Source organism: Eutrigla gurnardus (genome assembly GCF_963514095.1).
Source record: "Eutrigla gurnardus genome assembly, chromosome: 7".
NCBI lineage: Eukaryota > Metazoa > Chordata > Actinopteri > Perciformes > Triglidae > Eutrigla > Eutrigla gurnardus.
The window spans coordinates 5804326-5822798 of NC_139921.1; the positions used below are offsets into that span (position 1 = coordinate 5804326).

Sequence of the window (18473 nt, forward strand, 5' to 3'; positions counted from 1 at the left end):
GTAACGTTTACCGTCATAAACCGACACCAAGTAGTAGTCGGTGCCGCCGGTTTCACCGTGGAGGTCTCACCCCGTCTAGTTCAACCACCGGACTTATAGCTAGTTTTAACCTCGTTGGGTGAGTTGTGTCAGGTTGTGACGTAGCCATAACCTCTGTCCAGTTCTGGGCCTAATGGCTAAACAAGCTAACGTAAACTCTGTTAGGGGTTCAACACCCAGCCAGCACCGTAATGACTGTATTAAACGGTCATTAGGTAACTCAATGAGATTACAGCAGCTATGGCAGCCATGACAGCTGGTTGCTTTGTCTTTGAGAGTCTAAAGCATTCCTAAGAAGTCATGAATGAAGTGGTTGTTTGGAGGGAAATCCAGAGGACCGATGGATTTGAACTACAGCAGCTCTGTCTTTACACAGGAATACACGGGATGCATAGATATATTGTATCTGGCTTGGTGCTGTAGTTCAATGAAGTGTGTTTTTGCCATTAATGCTGATAACATCTGACATAGTAATGGCTCACTTTTGACTGTGTGGAAGAAAACTCTTCAGGTCCAGTTCTGTGGCTGGTGGAGGTTTAATCACTGACAGCGTTTCCATGAAATCCTTTCTGACGAGTGTGGGGCTAGTCAGAGTTTTATACCGTTTACAGACAACATGGAGGAAGGTGTGATGAGTGGATCTGCATTGACTCAATAAATGTCTGCTTCCAAGAGGAAGAGAGCTGCTCTCCAGGCAGCCTGGTTTCTCTACACAACGTCACAACGGGCCATTCATCGGGCCGTGATCAATCAATGTGAGATAAGGAGGATATCAGGATAACAAAAGTTAACCACAGTCAGATAGGAGCAGCAGGAGGAGGAGGAGGAGGAGGAGGAGGAGGAGGAGGCGGCGGTGGCGGCGGCAGCAGAGCCCGGGACAGCAGCTCACCCCCAGCCTATGAGAAGACGGGCCCGGTCCCGTGACCGGGTTCCAGAGAGGGACCGGCCATTCCTGGACATTCAGGAGGGGGGGTTCAGGATGGTGGAGAGGGAGCTGGGTTCTCTAACCTCCCGGGTCCAGGGGTTAGAGGCCCAGCTCCAAGAAGTTAACAGCCGGCTCCAGGGCCTGGAGGACAGCCTGCGGCCGCTGGCCTCTGTGGCCTCTAGTCTACGGCGTCTGGCCGATGCAGCCGACAGACTGTCCCCAGACCTGCAAGCCCCCGCAGCCTCCATCACTCCTAGGTGGCCGTTAAGGCCACGTACCAGGGGAGGGCTCTCCTCCACTACCTCAGCAAGGCCAGGAAGAGGAAGAGGAAGAGGAAGGAGGGATTAAATTGCAATAATAAAGAATTATGAATCTTAAGATGTGATTTGTTTTGTTTGAGATTCATTTTACACCAAAAATGTCAGAAAAGATATACAGGAAAATACTCACATTTAGGGACAGAGCTGTGTAGTCAGGTGGTCTCTCCTCTCCCTTGCGCTCTGCTGCTCTTCCTGCTGATACGGCACATGCAGTTCGGCCTCTCTCCGTCTTAAGTCCTGTAATGTCTCCTCCGTGAGTTCAAAGTGGCATCCACGGCGTGTAGCTATGTTGTGTAAAACGCAACATGCCACGAAGAATGCACTGACACTCTGGGGTCTGTAGGATAATGAACCCCCTGAACGGTCCAGACATCTGAAACGCATTTTCAGTTGTCCAAAAGTACGTTCAATGACTGACCTAGCACTACTGAAAACACGGTTAAAATCACGTTGCCTTCTTGTTGTTGGTGTAATGTATGGCGTTATCAACCACATTTTCAGTGGATAGCCGTTGTCACCTAGCAGCCACCCATCCAGTGGGGGGTCCCCCTGAAAGACTGTAGGGATGGCAGAATTCGCCAGGATGAATGAGTCATGCGCAGACCCAGGGAAATTAGCATACACATGTGTCACCAGGCAATTCGAGTCACAAATCACCTGGATATTAATGGAGTGTACTCCCTTTCGGTTCACATAAGTGATGGCTTGTGTATTTGGGGCGCGCAACTGCACATGTGTGCAGTCGATGGCTCCAAGTACACCAGGGAAGCCACATTTCAACAAGAAACCTCGCTTCGTTTCCAGCTGGCTCTCAGGGGTTGATGGAAAAATGATGTGCTCATTTGCATGTTGGACTAGACTGAAAGACACTGCATGTAAAGCCGAACTGACAGCTCTCTGAGTGATCCCAGCCACCGAGGCCACGGTGTGCTGGAAAGACCCGGTGGTGAAGAAGGTCAGAGCCGCTGTCACCTTTACAGCAACTGGGAGAGCGCAGGGGCCACCGGGGTGTGCATCAGAGGCCACGATGCGCGTCACCACGTGGACCACCTCAGGAGTAAGATGTAATTTGTTCCTGTGTAATGAAACAGAGTACCAAATGACATAAGAATTGCATTGGCCACGGCGGTATTCCAGTCATTATTTGTTTGTGTCACCTGCACTCCTGCTCTGTCATGCCCAAATAGGATGACCTTTGGCGGTACACCCTCTCTGCGTATCCTCTCCTCCTCCTCCGCGCAATAATATACTCCATCTTTGTAGATCACATTAAGCAAGACAATTGTAACATTTGTTTGGATCATCACATGAAGCACGTCCACCCTAAAGACACTGCACATACCTTACAATTCATTCACAGTGTGTCAAGCTCGCTCGCTCTCTCTCTCTCTCTCGCTCTCTCTCTCTCTCTCTCTCTCTCTCTCTCTCTCTCTCTCTCTCTCTCTCTCTCTCTCTCTCTCTCTCTCTGTTTCTTTTCTTTTGAATTCGTCTTTATACTCACTCTCTGATGCCGAGGGTTTCTGTGGTTGGCTGAGAGAGATTAGTTAGTTTGCATCACAGTTTCAGCTGTGTTAATTCAGTCAGGCTGAGTTTCCGTTACGCGTGCCATCCGCCTTTGATCTGACGTCAGATGTGACAATCTATATAGATATAAATTCACGTGTTGATTCAATTAGTTGCATTAAATAGTGTTTGTTGTGATTATTTATTGCATTTAAATGTGCCTGGAACTGTGGAAACCTGCCTGTGAGGTCTCGGTGACGTGTGCGCACTGCGCGCCGTCAGCCAAACTTCCACTCCGCCAGCTGTGATTCGCATTGAATGAATGGACTTTATTTACGCCTTGCGCCTTGCGCTGAAAGTAGACCAGGTCGGAGCTGGCGAGCTTTCAGCGCAGTCTCGGCGAGGCTTTTTGCCACGAAACTTCCGCTACGCCAAGCTGAATCTGTGACGCCTCCCCCTGCTGCGCCGCCACACCCATCTTGGCGCAGGCGATCCACCAAACTGCCAAACTGACCGGGCAGACAACTGCGCGGGTCGAAACTTGCACTGCGCCGCCCTGCGCTGCGCCACGAAACTAGGGCCCATATTATCATGAAAACACCCCCTAGTGGCCAGCAGAGAGAATGCAGCTTTAAGGACCTTCAGGCTTGACTTCACTTTTCTGAACCAGAGGTTGATTCCTGATTGGAATATCAACTCTGACAACTGAACATGAACCAACCAGACATTTTGATGCTGCTGACAGTTTTAATTCAAAGTTTAAAGCTTCTAACTCGTCTGCACGGCGGGGACAAAACGCCATTTTAACACCAACATGTGCACACACATTTATGATGACAATGACTGTAAAAGGCTCTATAGCAAGGGTCACTAAGAGGTGGAGCTTGGCCCAGATCCAGACCCAGACCCCGTCCTATCTGGACCCAGACCCATAACTGATAGATCATTGAGAATTATTAAATGATGACGGAGCGTTTCCATTTTACTGCTGCAGCGTAAGCATCACTACACTGGTTCAGATGGTTGGAGGCTAAATCATCTCACTGGTTGCTACTCACAAACACTAAATTACCCAGTAATGCAACGGGGTGAAACGTTAACTCTGAACTTAATCAAATCTGTGCAAACTGGAGTTTCTGTGAGTGACGTTTCTATGGTGACAACTGACGAGACTCACTGACAGCTGACAGATGGATCAGAGAGTGGAGGTGATAAAGGTCAGTCAGGTCGGTGAGATCTAGAGTCGATAGATAAGTTCACACGGCTGCTCTCAAAGAGGATCGCTGACAGTGAGAACAGAGCTTTGAATCAAGACAGACTCTTTTCTTCCAACTGGCAGTTGAACACCTGAATGCCTCATATGTTCTGAGACTCTTAAGAAGCACATTTTCAAAGCTGTGTTTTGTATTTTACTGTTATTATCAGAGTACTTGTTATTCATAATTCCTCCAGTTCAATATGAAAACTATAAACATTGTTGAAATGTTATTGAATTACTGCCTTTTTTCTTTGCTAGATGGTTTAAAATCAATACCAGATCTTTGTTGGCACACCAGGTCTGAAGACAGACCACATAGACTGTTTCAACTGTTGTTTCTTCTCTTTTCTAACGCTTCAATTTCTCTCTCAATCATTTCAGCTCGTCTCTTTTCTTTCTTTTAACTTCCTCCTCTGTCCATCTCTGTCCATCACTCAGCCACGCTTATCCCACCCAGTACAACATCAACACAGCAAAAGACAAATATCACTTTTTCTCATTTTAAAAAGTGGACAAATGGACATAAGTCTATGTAAAGTCCCCAGAAGTGACAGTAGTGTGTGTCTTCAGTCTGTCAGGTTGTCTGATCACAGAGGACGGCTGTTCTTCTCTGGCCTCAGCTCTGGACTCCAACCCCTCCTATCTGAGACAGCTGGACCTGAGCTACAATCATCCAGGAGACTCAGGAGTCAAGCTGCTGTCTGCTGGACTGGAGGGTCCACGCTGGAGACTGGACACTCTCAGGTGAGGACAGATGGACAGACATCAGACTGGACTCTCAGGTGAGGACAGATGGACAGACATCAGACTGGACACTCTCAGGTGAGGACAGATGGACAGACATCAGACTGGACACTCAGGTGAGGACAGATGGACAGACATCCGACTGGACTCTCAGGTGAGGACAGGTGGACAGACATCAGACTGGACACTTTCAGGTGAGGACAGATCGACAGACATCAGACTGGTCTCTCAGGTGAGGACAGATGGACAGACATCAGACTGGACTCTCAGGTGAGGACAGATGGACAGACATCAGACTGGACTCTCAGGTGGGGACAGATGGACAGACATCAGACTGGACTCTCAGGTGAGGACAGATGGACAACAGATCCAGACTGTGTCTCCGTCTCTGACTGAGGAACTGGTTCATGTTTAATGGTGGACCTGATTGAGGTCTTTGAATGTCTTCCTGCAGGGTGGACCATGGGGGACAGCAGAATCTGAGACCTGGTCTGAGGAAGTGTGAGTATGTTTTCAGTAACTCAGCTGCTCCAGATTTGAACGTGTTCATGACTGAAATCCGATGATCACGTTTCTATCAGGATGTAGTGTTCGTCTCTAAAGCGTCTCAGCGTTGAGATCGTCCTCCTGTCATCCTGACGTCCCTGAATCCTAAATGGAGGAACCAGATGTTGTGTCCTCGGTCTGTGGTCCCCTAGAGGTCTACAATAGTAGCTCACATTAGTCCAGAGACCAGACCAGACTATGTGGAGGAACCAGAGACTGTCTCCTGGGTCTGTGGTCCCCTAGAGGTCTTAGTCCAGAGACCAGACCACAGGTTGGTCTGGTTTCAATCTTTAGTCATTTAAGGTCAAACTGTGATATTTTTACGACCAACGATGTAATTTTGTCGTGTTTTTGTTTTGTCTGTTGATCGTCAGTGATCCAGAACAGACAGGTTGCGTTCTCACTAATCCAGCTTTCCTAACGGCTCTACATATATTACACTAATTATACACATATATAGAAATCAGGGGCCTCATGTACTAAGAATTGCGTGGATTTCCTACTGAAACATGGCGTACGCTAGAATCCAGAAACTGTCCTACGCACAAAAAAAATCAGATGTATCAAAGTGTGCGTACGCATGGATCCAAGCACTTTTCCTTTGTACATCCCAATCAACGTGGAATTAAGCGCACATGTGGAAGTGCTAAACTCCTCCCTGTCCACGCCTCCATTTAAATATGCAAATGATTTTAAATAGGGCCTGCACCGGGGATTCCCCTCTCTGCACCATCAGATCTACAAAATGAAAAAGGGAAGAAGCGCAACTTCACCGAGTCTGAGCTCGAAACGCTCTTAAACGAAGTCGAGACTCGAAGACCAGTATTATTTGGTAGCCTCTCATCAGAAATTAACACAAAAAAAAAGAAATGTGAGTGGGAGCGTGTGTGTGAGGCAGTGAACACTGTGGGGTCGGAGCAGCGCACACTCCCTGAAATAAAAAAGAAATGGTCCGACGTGAAGGTGGAGGTGAAGCGGAGGATTTCGGCCCACCGCCGAAGCGTGACCGCAACGGGCGGGGGGACAGGAGGATATTAATATATTATATATTATATTATCATATATATTAATGACTGCAGAAGTGCGCCGTGGCTACTGCAGTGTGTGACATTTCCAACTTTACGCACCCGTTTATCGACACAAATACTGAACACAAGGAGACAATAAAGGGCTTGTTAGATAGCTCTGCCGCTCTATTTTCACCAGGGAAAAACAAATGCACATATTTGAATGCACGTGCCCAAATGGGCATCGTGCTGGTTTACATTCGGGGCGCAATTAAACGGATACATTTACTCACCGAGAAGCCACCCATCGCGCACCGTGCCAGCCTCCAGCCTGTTACCAACCATGCTATTAGTAAGAATGAACGAGTCATGCGTTGAACCAGGCCACCTTGCCACGATGTTGGTGAGCTGAATTTGCGCATCACATATTATTTGAACATTTATTGAATGAAAATGTTTCCTGTTGACAAAAACAAATTCATCCTGTGATGGCGCTTTTATAGCAACATGTGTGCAGTCAATAGCTCCGATTACATTAGGGAAACCGGCTCTTGCTGCAAATTGCGCTTTAATGTTGGCCTGTTCAACAGCATTGTATGGGAATTTGATGTACCTGGATGACATTCTTATGATCCCGTCCCACACAGCTGGCATGGCTCGGCTCAGAGTGGACTGGCACACTCCTGACCGGTCGGCCAGTTCCCTCTGGAAGGCTCCTGTTGCCAGAAACCCCAGAGTGGTCAGCACCTGTGTGGACACGGACAACCCCTGGCTCCTGCTGTGTTTCTTTCTAGGGCCGGCCGCAGCTCTGCGCACAGCTCCAGTAACACTTGCCTCGGCAACCTAAAACGACTCATGAGCCAGTTGTCGTCATTTGCTAACATATCCTCCCGTTCTCTAAACACCCTCTCACGTCTGATGTAACCGTTTGCGATGTCTTCTAACAAGGCCAAGGCTGCCATTGTTAATGCCATTTTTCATCACTTTGCGCATGCTTTTATATCCATCCATATGATTGCAAACACGTGTGTGTTAATTGTCCATTAATGTGTCTCTGATGTGCACATTACTCTGAGGACTAATTGTTTTCACATAATTAACAGTTTCCCAGCATCACCTCAGAGTGTCGCCAAAGGAACAATAGCTGTAGAAACGTGCGTACGCCAGCCATGAAGCTGCCGTGGGACACCGCACATTTCCACGCTCATTTCACTTTTGATACATCTGAACGTTGGCGTGGAAAATTACGTACGCCACGTTTTTGTGCGTACGCAACATTGATACATGAGGCCCCTGTTCTCCAGGCAGGACCACACGGCCTCCCACAAAGAACACCCCCACTCCACATGGCTGACTGGTCGACACCCACACACACACACACACACACACACACACACACACACACACACACTTGTTTAGTATTTAGTTAGATAGGCCACTTGGACTTAGTGTATGTTTCTTTGTTTATTGTTAATAAACCCCTTATGAACATACTGCTGTGTTTATTAATGTTGTATAAGAATGAATGATATCAACCTCTTCTCTGTGAAGAATTCACAAATCCTTCAACTGTTTGTACTCATATTCTAATAGTTATTAATTATTGGCATTTGAGTACAAACTCCTTTATATTGAGACTGAGTATTGATATTAATAATTATCTATTAATAACTGAATCTGCTCCTGCTAGTTCCCCAACACTGTGTTTTTCTCTGCCATCCAACAAAACACACACCACTACACACCGTGTCCTATTTATCAATGAAATGGGTGACGTGACCCATCACTATCAAGTTACCGCCCCCTTGTGATGTCATATACTAATACCCAAAGTATATTTATTAAGCTTTAGAACACAAACAAAAAACACCCAACTGTCTCCAACAATAACCTTTAGCTGCATTGTGTTTGTTCTCTCCATCAGATGTCTGTGAACTGGAACTGGACACAAACACAGTCAGCAGAAAACTCAAACTGGACGACACCAACAGGAAGGTGACATATGTGTACGAAGACCAGTCATATCCAGATCATCCAGACAGATTTGTCTCACGGCCTCAGCTGCTGTGTAGAGACGGTCTGACTGGTCGCTGTTACTGGGAGGTCCAGTGGAGAGGAGATGTTCGTATATCAGTGAGTTACAGAGGAATCAAGAGGAGAGGAGAAAACTCTTGGTTTGGATGGAATGATCAGTCCTGGAGTCTGTGTTGTTATGATGGTCGTTACTCTGTCTGTCACAAAAGCAAAGAAACACTCATCTCCTCCTCCTCCTCCTCCTCCTCCTCCTCCTCCTCCTCCTCCCCTGGTGTGGTAGCAGTGTACTTGGACTGTCCTGCTGGCACTTTGACCTTCTACAGAGTCTCCTCTAACAAACTGATCCACCTCCACACCTTCAACACCACATTCACTGAACCTCTTTATCCTGGGTTTAGAGTCTGGTCTGGATCATCAGTGTCTCTGCATCTCTGAAACTGTTCACAACAAACACAAAGCGGTGCGATTACATTCAGAGTCAATGCAAAGATGTGAATGAAAACATTGCAGTTTGTAATCAGTCAGGTTCATTCCTCCTTGTACTTGTTGTAAATGTATTAATGCTTGTGTAAATGTACTTAAATGAATGGAGTATATCGGGATGGCTTTGTCTTTAGACTGAACCTTGTCGTGTTGAGGAACATGCATTAGTGACTGGAGCAAATAGTTGCTGTCCAGTGAAAACCATCAACATGAAACACAGAGCACACACAGATTAGAATAGAAAACATAATGTATTTAACATATTACAAATAAAAAACATATTAAACTGTTTCTTCATTGTTGGAGAAAATGCTCCTGCTAAATTCACTAAGGAATTATAAACTATGATGATGCTGCAGCTGTGATTTTCCATTCATCAACGCTTTATAACGCTTGCTCTTGGGTGATGTTGGGACTTTGAACATCATGAGGGTGTTCTAGTCCCGCTGTATGTGAAAACATGTCCTGACATAACTTTTGTTATGATATGGAACAATAAATAAAATTGCATTTAAAAGAGAATAAACTGTTCTTGAACTGATATTTTAGCAAAAGTTTAATTAAACTATATTTTAAAACCAGTGTGACGATCTGAAAGATGCCTCGTCATGAAAATGAAAACAGGGCTGATGTTTGTTTAATTTCCCCGAGTACAGTCCGATACTATAGTATATTGAATGTGGAGATTAGTCCCATTATTATCACTAGATTATAGTGTTATTATTTCTAATACCTGCATCAGTTGAACTTGGTACAACTTGTGCAGGAGGCCTGCTGAATGTTGTGTTCCCAAGGACTCGTCTTCGTGTCCAGAGATACACAGACCAGCTGATGAAGATGGCTGCATGATGCATGTGAACGTGTCTGGGTATAAATGGTGACTTTGCTGCAGTGAACCTCCGTTGAATTGAATCCGGCGTCACCAACAGGCTTGGAAGAAGAGAAGCGTCCGCTGGCTGCATCTCGGCTCTGGGCAACTCCGACACTGGAGACGCAAATAAAGGTCGGAGGCGTTTTGCCACTATTTTATCGTCAGCTTCACCTCGGCCTAGACGCAGTGAGTAACGCATAATATTCTCCAAAAGGAAATTGATTAAGATCAAGATGAGAGAATGTGTGGATTCAAATCAAACGACTGAAATAATAAAAAGACAAAAGCTCTGTGTAATAAGGAAGTTACATGAGAACAGGTTCAAATAAAATAATAATACAAAGAATGTGAGTTAAAAGTAGACGTCCTGAGGGTAAAGTTAGGGCCGTTGATGAGACCCAGACCAGAGTCTCCCAAAACCAAGACTGCAAACTGTCCATAAATGCAACTTGGGGTCCTTCATGAATGCAACTCCTTCACTTATAATAGGCTCGTTGGAGATGAGCCAGCCGGCGCAGAATCGATCTCGACGGACAATGCATGCTGGGTAGTTTTGTGTCCGACTTGATCCTGACTTGCTCCGACGTCATGAACACGTGGGCAACGATAGTCTCATGAGAACAAGCCGGCTGCAGGTGCTCTCAACCGACTGCAAGACCCGGGGCATGATGGGAAACGCCTGGCTCTCGCCTCATCTAACAGCTGATTGTGTCATATAATGAAAACAATTAGTGTGAGCAGTGTGGCTGATGGTTCACTTTATTTTCTGCATTTGAATATTATTGTTTGCTGTGATTTCATTAGTTGCTGTGGACTATTGTTTTGGACTTTTTATATTGTTTACCTCTCCCATGAACTGCATGAACACGGACATCATTCCACTAAGTGACACACCTGTTGAACCCGCTTCAATCAGCATCTGATTGCCAGTTGAGCAGATCCTCCCAATAAAAGGATGCTAGATCTCTTACCAGAGGACTCTCTGCTCGGATGAACGTGCTGCACGCTGTCGCGGGCTGGATCGCCTCCTCTATTCCCCCGGTGTTTCTGCTGGCTGGATCTCCTGTGTCCCGGTGAAACCGTCTCCCAGACTCCTCCTGTCTGTCTCTGGTAGCGGCGAAGCGGCCCCTCAGAATCCCCGGCGCTGGACTTCCGGTTGGAGCAAGAGCTACTCGTAAATCCTGAAGCACACTCCCGTTGCGGGCGCAAAAGGAAAACCAGGAGCCAACTGGAGACTAGAATGAACCGAGTATTTCCCCCCTTGGTATAGAACATTGGACAATCGAAGACTTCTGCTTTTAAATAATTCTGTCTTTTTTAATAAACAATTATCTTGACAAGCTTGTTTTTAGAAAGGGTAATAAAACATATTTTTTATAAGAATTCTTCTGTCGTTCTGCCTGTGTTGGTGTGGCTGGGAATCCAAACTTTCCTTATGTGAACTACATTCTATGATACGACTACCTCAACAGCAGATACACTACTATACTTTTCTTTTCTATTTGGTGGCATTATTTTATACTTTGTTTCTTTCCTGACTCTTATAAAGCTACTGCAGCTGTATTGTAACAATCACCCTGATCCTCTTTCAAGTAGATTATCACTATTTTGTTCGGAAACTACACAATATACTTAAGTTATATTTGTTAACTCATCTTAGTCGCAATAAACCCCATCAATCACATACACAACAGCAAATCAAGTATAAACAAAGAGAATATTCTACAAACAAACTGTTTCCCAAAAGCCTTTGTATTATTTGAATAGCAGCAGCTTCAAAAAACACCATGCACTTCAAACCACCCCTCCCCTAAGTCTCATAAAGTCCAGAAAATACCATTAAATTATTATCACATTTACATTTAGGTCGTTTAGCAGATGCTTTTGTCCAAAGTGACTTACAATAAGTATATTTGTCAAAAGAAAGAAACCACAACATATCATTGCTGATAAAGTAAGAACTAAAAAATAGAACAAGTGTTGGGTCCTCCTCATAGTAAAGTAGTAGCTGTTCAGCAAACATACCTTAAGAACAACAGTGCTATGATCAAAGTGCTGTAAGGGTTTTTTTTTGGGGGGGGGGGGGGGTTGTTAGTCATGCTATGTCGAGTCGAGGTGAAGTCTGAACAGGTGAGTATTGAGCCTTTTTCAGAAGATGGCAAATGACTCAGCTGTCCTGACATTAGTCGGGAGTTCGTTCCACCACTGAGGACCAGAACAGAGAAGAGTCTGGACTTTGCTGAGTGACATTTGTTTGATTTCAGCGATGGTGGTACCAGCCGGCCAGCTGAAGTAGAGGAGCGAAGTGCTCGCTTCGGGGCGTGAGGTTTGACCAGTGTTTGAAGGTAGATGGGTGCCGTTCCATTGATGGCCCTGAAGGCCAGTGCCATCGTCTTGAATTGGATGCGTGCTGCAACAGGGAGCCAGTGGAGGTCACGGAGGAGGGGGGTCACACATTTTATGTCTCTTTGAAGTTGTCTTGTGTCTCTGTGGTCGTTTTGTGTCTCTTTGAAGTTGTCTTGTGTCTCTGTGGTCGTTTTGTGTCTCTTTGAAGTTGTCTTGTGTCTCTGTGGTCGTTTTGTGTCTCTGAAGTTGCTTTGTGTCTCTTTGGGCCCTAGTTTCGTAGACCAGGCGCAGTCAGCTTTCAGCGCACCTGCGCCGCGCCGACGGGGTGTGTCCGCCTGGACTTTGCAAGTTTCGTGCACCGCGCAGGCTCGCGCAGGCACACCTCCCGTCTCACCCACCATCGCAAGTGGGAAAGAGGGAGGAGAAGAATGCGTGAGTGGGAGACGAGAGCTGCGTTTCAATAACGGTTTGAGTCGCCCTCGCTCATTTGCCCTAAGCACTTGCCCTCGGGGGAATCCCGGCCGCCATCTTAAGGGCTGTTCCAATTCCCTGAACAGCTGAAGTGAACTCCGTGAGATCGACCCTTGAGGGCTGAGTGATCGAGTCAACAACGATGGTCACTTCAGAGCTGTATATCACCCACAATGCATTGCAGTGGTGCAAGAAAAATATGTCCATGCGGTGGCGATAATGAACCTCAAACACCAGTGTCTGCTGTCTATTCACCACCAAGGAAGAAGAAGAAAGAAGAAAGTAGAAAATGAATTAAATTTAATTCATTTTCTTAAATTATGCAGTTAGACTGTCTGTTGCAGAGTTATGGCAGAGCCCACCGTTTACAAGTGTAAGTATATAAGCCGACGTATTGCCATCAAGCGCAGAATACGTCTTTGTCTCAATGAAATGAGTCTCCGCATATTCTGTGTAATTTGGAATAGGCAGTATAGCGCTACTCCAACAACGTGTGGTTGATCCGTGATTGTCTGGGCTGTTAGTGAACGAGGGCAGGTGTGTTCCATTTACCTCTTTCACTCCCCCTCCGCCCTCTTTCCCTCCGCCCTCCAAGTGGCCTCCGTGTGACGTCATAGCAAGGGCTGAGGGCAAGTGAGCGAGGGCGACTCAAACTGTTATTGAAACGCAGCCGAGGAGGAGACGAGGCGTGGACTGGGATTAATACAGCCGATTCAGATCTTCACCAATCAAATGAGCTCCTCTCCTCACCTTTAATGTTAGGGGAGGTTCAGTGCAAGATCCGTCACTTGACAACCCGATGACAGAAGCAGCGCCGCCGCTCCCACCACGCTCATCACGCTGTGCGCGCGTATCATAATAATAACAATGCCCATATTATAAAAAACAGGAGAGAGAGAGGGAGATGTTTTGGTCAGAGAGGCTGAGTTTCCGTTACGCGTGCCATCCGCCTTTGATCTGACGTCAGATGTGACGGGACAATCTATATAGATATAAATCCACGTGTTGATTCAATTAGTTGCATTAAATAGCGTTTGTTGTAATTATCTATTGCATTTAATGTGCCTGGAACTGTGGAAACCTGCCTGTGAGGTCTCGGTGACGTGTGCGCACTGCGCGCCGGTCCGCCAGCTGGGATTCGCATTTAATGAATGGAGTTTATTTACGCCGAGAGTAGACCAGGGGCCCGTACTACGAAGCGAGTTCAACATACCCAGGGTATCTTTCAGAGATCCAGTTTAAGTTACCCTAACAAAGGAGATCGGAGATAAGCGGTCACACGAAGCTGGTTATCAACTCGTTAACTCAACCCAGGGTTTACCTGTCCAGCTATGAGCGCGTGCACATGAAAGAGGCGGCGTTTGCAGCATTTGACCAATCACAAACATGGATCAGTCTACGGCAGCGGAGCGGTGTATTTCATGTACGAGGAGCGAACCATAATCTTACAGAAATACGAAGAAGTTAAACATATAATGCAGGCAAAAGGCAATAGTTTAATCTGCCAAATGCAGGAAGGACAGCTGGCAAAAACTCACCGACTGTGTGAATGCGGAAGTCGTATTAATAGTAGTGGTAGTAGTATAATATGACTGCCCCATCATAAGGACACTAGTAGATCTGACTGATTAAATGAAAATCTTAACTTTGCTGATAGTTTAGTGGTAGAGTTACCGACCCGTGTTACAGGGCTTCTTACAGCGGCGCCGGTACGAATCCGCCCTGCCGCCGTCTTTTAAATCATGTCGTCGCTCTCTCTCATCCCTTTAACTCTTACGATGTCCTTCCGCAATAAAAGGCCAAACATATAACTTTAAAATAATTAATGTATTGCTTGGATGTATTCTTATAACGTGGTTTATGACAATATCAGCCTCATTCTTTCAGCTGCAATCCCGGCGGTGTAAAACGGACTTGGGAGCAAATCAAATAAATATAAAACATAATTCAAAGTGGTCAGTAGGCTGTACGCTGACACAGAAAAGTCTTTCCCTCTGATGAGAATCTGTATCTCTCATATAAAACATCGTCAGGGACAGAAAAAGGGTTTTGCCGGTCTCAGTACACTCTATAGTTCTCCTACCAGACCCTCTCACGATCCACCGAGCTTCTTTTTTTTTATATCCGCGCACCAAGACAGCTGATTGGTCAGTCGGCGGTGTGTTTCTCCACGTTGATCTCTTATCAGGAACATAACCTGCTCCGGAGCAGGTTAGCTCCACAGCGTAAGTTACCATGGCGATCTACCCCGGTAAGAAGTGAACCAGCGTCGTAGGACGGAAAACCCAGAGTTAACGCTTAAGTTACCTCGCTAAGCACAAATCCTGCTTCGTAGTACAGGCCCCAGGTTGGAGCTGGCGAGCTTTCAGCGCAGTCTCGGCGAGGCTTTTTGCCACGAAACTTCCGCTACGCCAAGCTGAATCTCCGACGCCTCCCCCTGCTGCGCCGCCACACCCATCTTGGCGCAGGCGATCCACCAAACTGCCAAACTGACCGTGCGCAAGGCTGCGCGGGTCGAAACTTGCATTGCGCCGGCTCCGCCACCCTGCGCTGCGCCACGAAACTAGGGCCCTTTATGTTAATTTAGTGTCTTTTTGAAGTTGTCTTGTGTCTCTTTGTGGTCATTTCGTGTCTCTTTGAAGTTGCTACATGTCTGTGGTCATTTTGTGTCTCTTTGTAATCTTAATCTCCATGAAGTGACTTTCTATCTAGTCATTTTGGGGTTCTCTTTATGGTCATTTTGAGATTCATTGTAATTTTGTGTCTCTTTGTACTTTTAATCTCCATGAAGTGACTTTCTATCTAGTCATTTTGTGGTTCTCTTTATGGTCATTTTGAGATTCATTGTAATTTTGTGTCTGTTTGTAGTTGTTTTGGTCTATTTGTAGTCTTTTGACTGTCTTTGTGTTTGTTTTTGGTAATTTTGTGTCTTTTTGTAGTTGCTTGGTGTCTCTTTGAAGTGGTCATTTTGCATCTCTGTGGATGTTTTGCCCCTTTTGACTCTTTGTGGTCCCTTTACAGCTGTTTTCCATCTCTTTGTAGTTGTTTCTGCTCTATTTGCAGTCTTCCACCGGACATTCACACATCTGACTCTGTCTCCACCTTTAAAGGGGCCCTATTATGAAACAGGTTTTCTCTGGTCTCTACACCTGTAAACTGGTCCTCCCTGAGCCTGTCAACTCCCAGGATGAGGAAAACAAGCAATTCCTGCATGGTCTCTGCAGCCCACCCTCCGGTAACATGTCGCTCCTACAGGCTGTTCAGATTCAGCTCCTTTCGTTATGTAACGAAAGGAGTCATTTGGCTGAACTCCTCTGCACAATGATAGGAGATATCCGAAAGGGGGGCGTTTCGCAACTCAGCACGGAGAGCCGTGTCCGCGCGGACGGAGAGCGTGGACAGACAGGGCTCCGGAGAGTGCAGTCCGACTTACCGGTCATGGCGCTGGGTGATCTGGCTGGTGCTCCGTGAATAAATCCCGGTGCGGGTGAAGCTGGAGACAATCCTCTCTCTGTCTCAGCGCTCTGGTGCGTCTTCACTGCTGCCTCAGGTTGGACGGAACCCGGGGCCGCGTGTCCGACAGCTCCATGGATGACGGTCCAGGTCTGGTCTCTTGTTTCATTTTTAACGACAATGTGCCGGCTACGGTCCGTGTTAGCTTGTATGTGTGTGCTAACCACTTCACATCGGACTGCTTCAGTAACGAGGGTCAGTACAAAGCTGGCTTTGCCTCGACACTGACCCTCGTAAAAGGATCTGTCCCAACCATACGGGACCAGCAACTTCACCTGAGACACATAGGCCAGCCATAGTGATACATCCACATAAACATTGGTGCATGCTGCCGCTAGCGTAAGCTTTGTCTCCGTAGCTTTGTCTCCTTAGCAGACAGCTGAAATTCAGGACCACGGATGGGTTTGGGGCAATGCATATCGAAAACAGTGTTGTTGGACCTCTGACAGCTGTGTGAAATGGATGAAAAACAGTATAATATGGGACCTTTAAAACCTGTCTGAGCTGCATACTCTGACACCCACTGACTATTGCCTTATGTAATGCATAATGACAATTAAAGCCACATTAAGTAGCCACATTTCTTTATTTATTACTGTTCGATGCATTACTGATACTGTACTTGATGTACTTTTGTCGTTTATGAATGTCTTGTAAGGTGTCTTTGAGAGGTGCCTTAAATAAAATGAATTATTATTATTATTATTATTATTATTATTATTATTATTATTATTATTATTATTATTATTATAATTAGGTTTTGTCTCTTCGTAGTTGTTGTTTTTTTTGTTCTGAGTCTCTTTCTGGTTGGTTTGTGTCTCTTTAATAATCAACATTTTGTTGGTGAAGGTTAGGACCACCCCTGACAACTCGGTGCCCCTGGGCCTGTGCCCAGAAGGTCCGTTCAGTAATCCATCCGTCGTACTGGATATGCTGCTATGTTTTGACATTTAAACCATTTCTGTACGTGTGCTGAGTGGGCTGTTTCTGTTTTAAGGAAAATCATTCAAAAGTTCAAGCTCAAGATTCTCAAAATAATATTTCATTCAATTTACACATTTTATTTTTCTCACATCATTGAACTCCATATCTGTACTAAAAGGATATCTTATTTAACATTAAAAAATATGTTAATATCAGTTTATGGATACAATCCCAGAACTCATCAGATATCGGTCTGGCGATGAAGAAGCCTCTGGGGGTAAGGGGCTACATGTGTGCTGCTCGTTAACAGTCCAATTAGCAACTCGAGATGTGAGACTAGTTAAAGTTGAGAGACGACGTTTACGACCAGATTGTTTCACAAGTAGCAAGTTTAGAATTCTACTTGAACTGCTAACAGAAACCAGAACAAAACCAAAATCCTGTCCCGTTGCTGTGAGATGAGGGAATATATCCAAAGACCTTTTCTTTTGCAACATCTAAGGTCCCGATGCAAGTGGGAAAAGTCTGGAAAAGTCTTGAAGAGCTGAAGGGAAAACAATTAAAAAGTCTAATGACTGCGATGCCTATAACCTCTCCTGCCTGTGAAACCCAGTAATGCGATTACAGAATCAATGCTTATAATCAATGAGCATTGAATAATTAGGAAAATCCTTTGTCCCAAACCACTGAGGATCCTCTTACCATTTGATGTTCAAAGTTAATTTGCAGCTGTCCGCCTCCTTTTTCAGCACATCTACTTTTCCCCAGCGTTTTCTGAGCTGTCTCCAGCGGCTAACACCCACTCTGGCAGAGAATTGATAACGGCCTGGGGATTAGCTTCAGAGGTGCACAGCATGTGTCCCTCAGCTGAAACATGACAACAAGGACAATGCTTTGTCTGCCTATAACACTGCTGGATGTCAAATATAACCGCAGCTCTGTGGCTCGTAAAGCTGCACAAAAAGCCAGAAATAGATCAAGCTGGAGAACCACTCGGACCCTTTGCTCTATTTGATTTATTCAGTCGATTGTTTTCTTGACTGCTCATTTATATGATTCATCCGTCATTAGCCAACAACAAATTCAATATTCTGCTATAACCGAACAGCATATAACACCACGATATGTTGACCTCATACACAGTACTCGAGTTGTAAAAAAAATCAGGGGGGATGGTGGATTTTAACGTTTAGGGACAGATCATATTGTCATATGGTGGGAGACACACGGTGTACCCTTTTGATTATAAGAACAAAGATAATTATTATATTCTATTACTCTAAAACAACATGCATGCTATGGATACCAGTATATTATGTGTCAGATGCTCCTGTCATTGATCTACATATTAAAAGAAAATATCTTGTAAAATATCTAATGTCTTGTGTTTCCTCCTTCCAGCTCGGGTCCTCTACCAGAGAACCGGGGTCTTCAGTATCTCAGCTGTTCTGAGGTCTGAGCTCTTCTGGAGGTCTGGGATGTTTTTCTG

General features: G+C 45.6%; 2 protein-coding genes across 2 annotated transcripts in view; both read left to right on the plus strand.

The window, feature by feature from the left end:
* Nucleotides 1-18473, plus strand: part of LOC311015917 (uncharacterized protein) — a 546979-nt gene that overhangs the window by 240512 nt on the left and 287994 nt on the right. The gene's annotated exons all lie outside the window — the stretch shown is intronic.
* LOC311015825 (uncharacterized protein) overlaps nucleotides 1019-18473 on the plus strand; it is a gene marked incomplete at its 5' end in the record, with an annotated part of 41753 nt that continues 24298 nt past the window's right edge. The window contains 3 exons of the mRNA XM_084013267.1: nucleotides 1019-1221; nucleotides 2196-2341; nucleotides 4594-4789. Of these exons, the coding sequence (XP_083869393.1) occupies nucleotides 1019-1221; nucleotides 2196-2341; nucleotides 4594-4789 (545 nt within the window). The remainder of the gene's footprint in view (nucleotides 1222-2195; nucleotides 2342-4593; nucleotides 4790-18473) is intronic.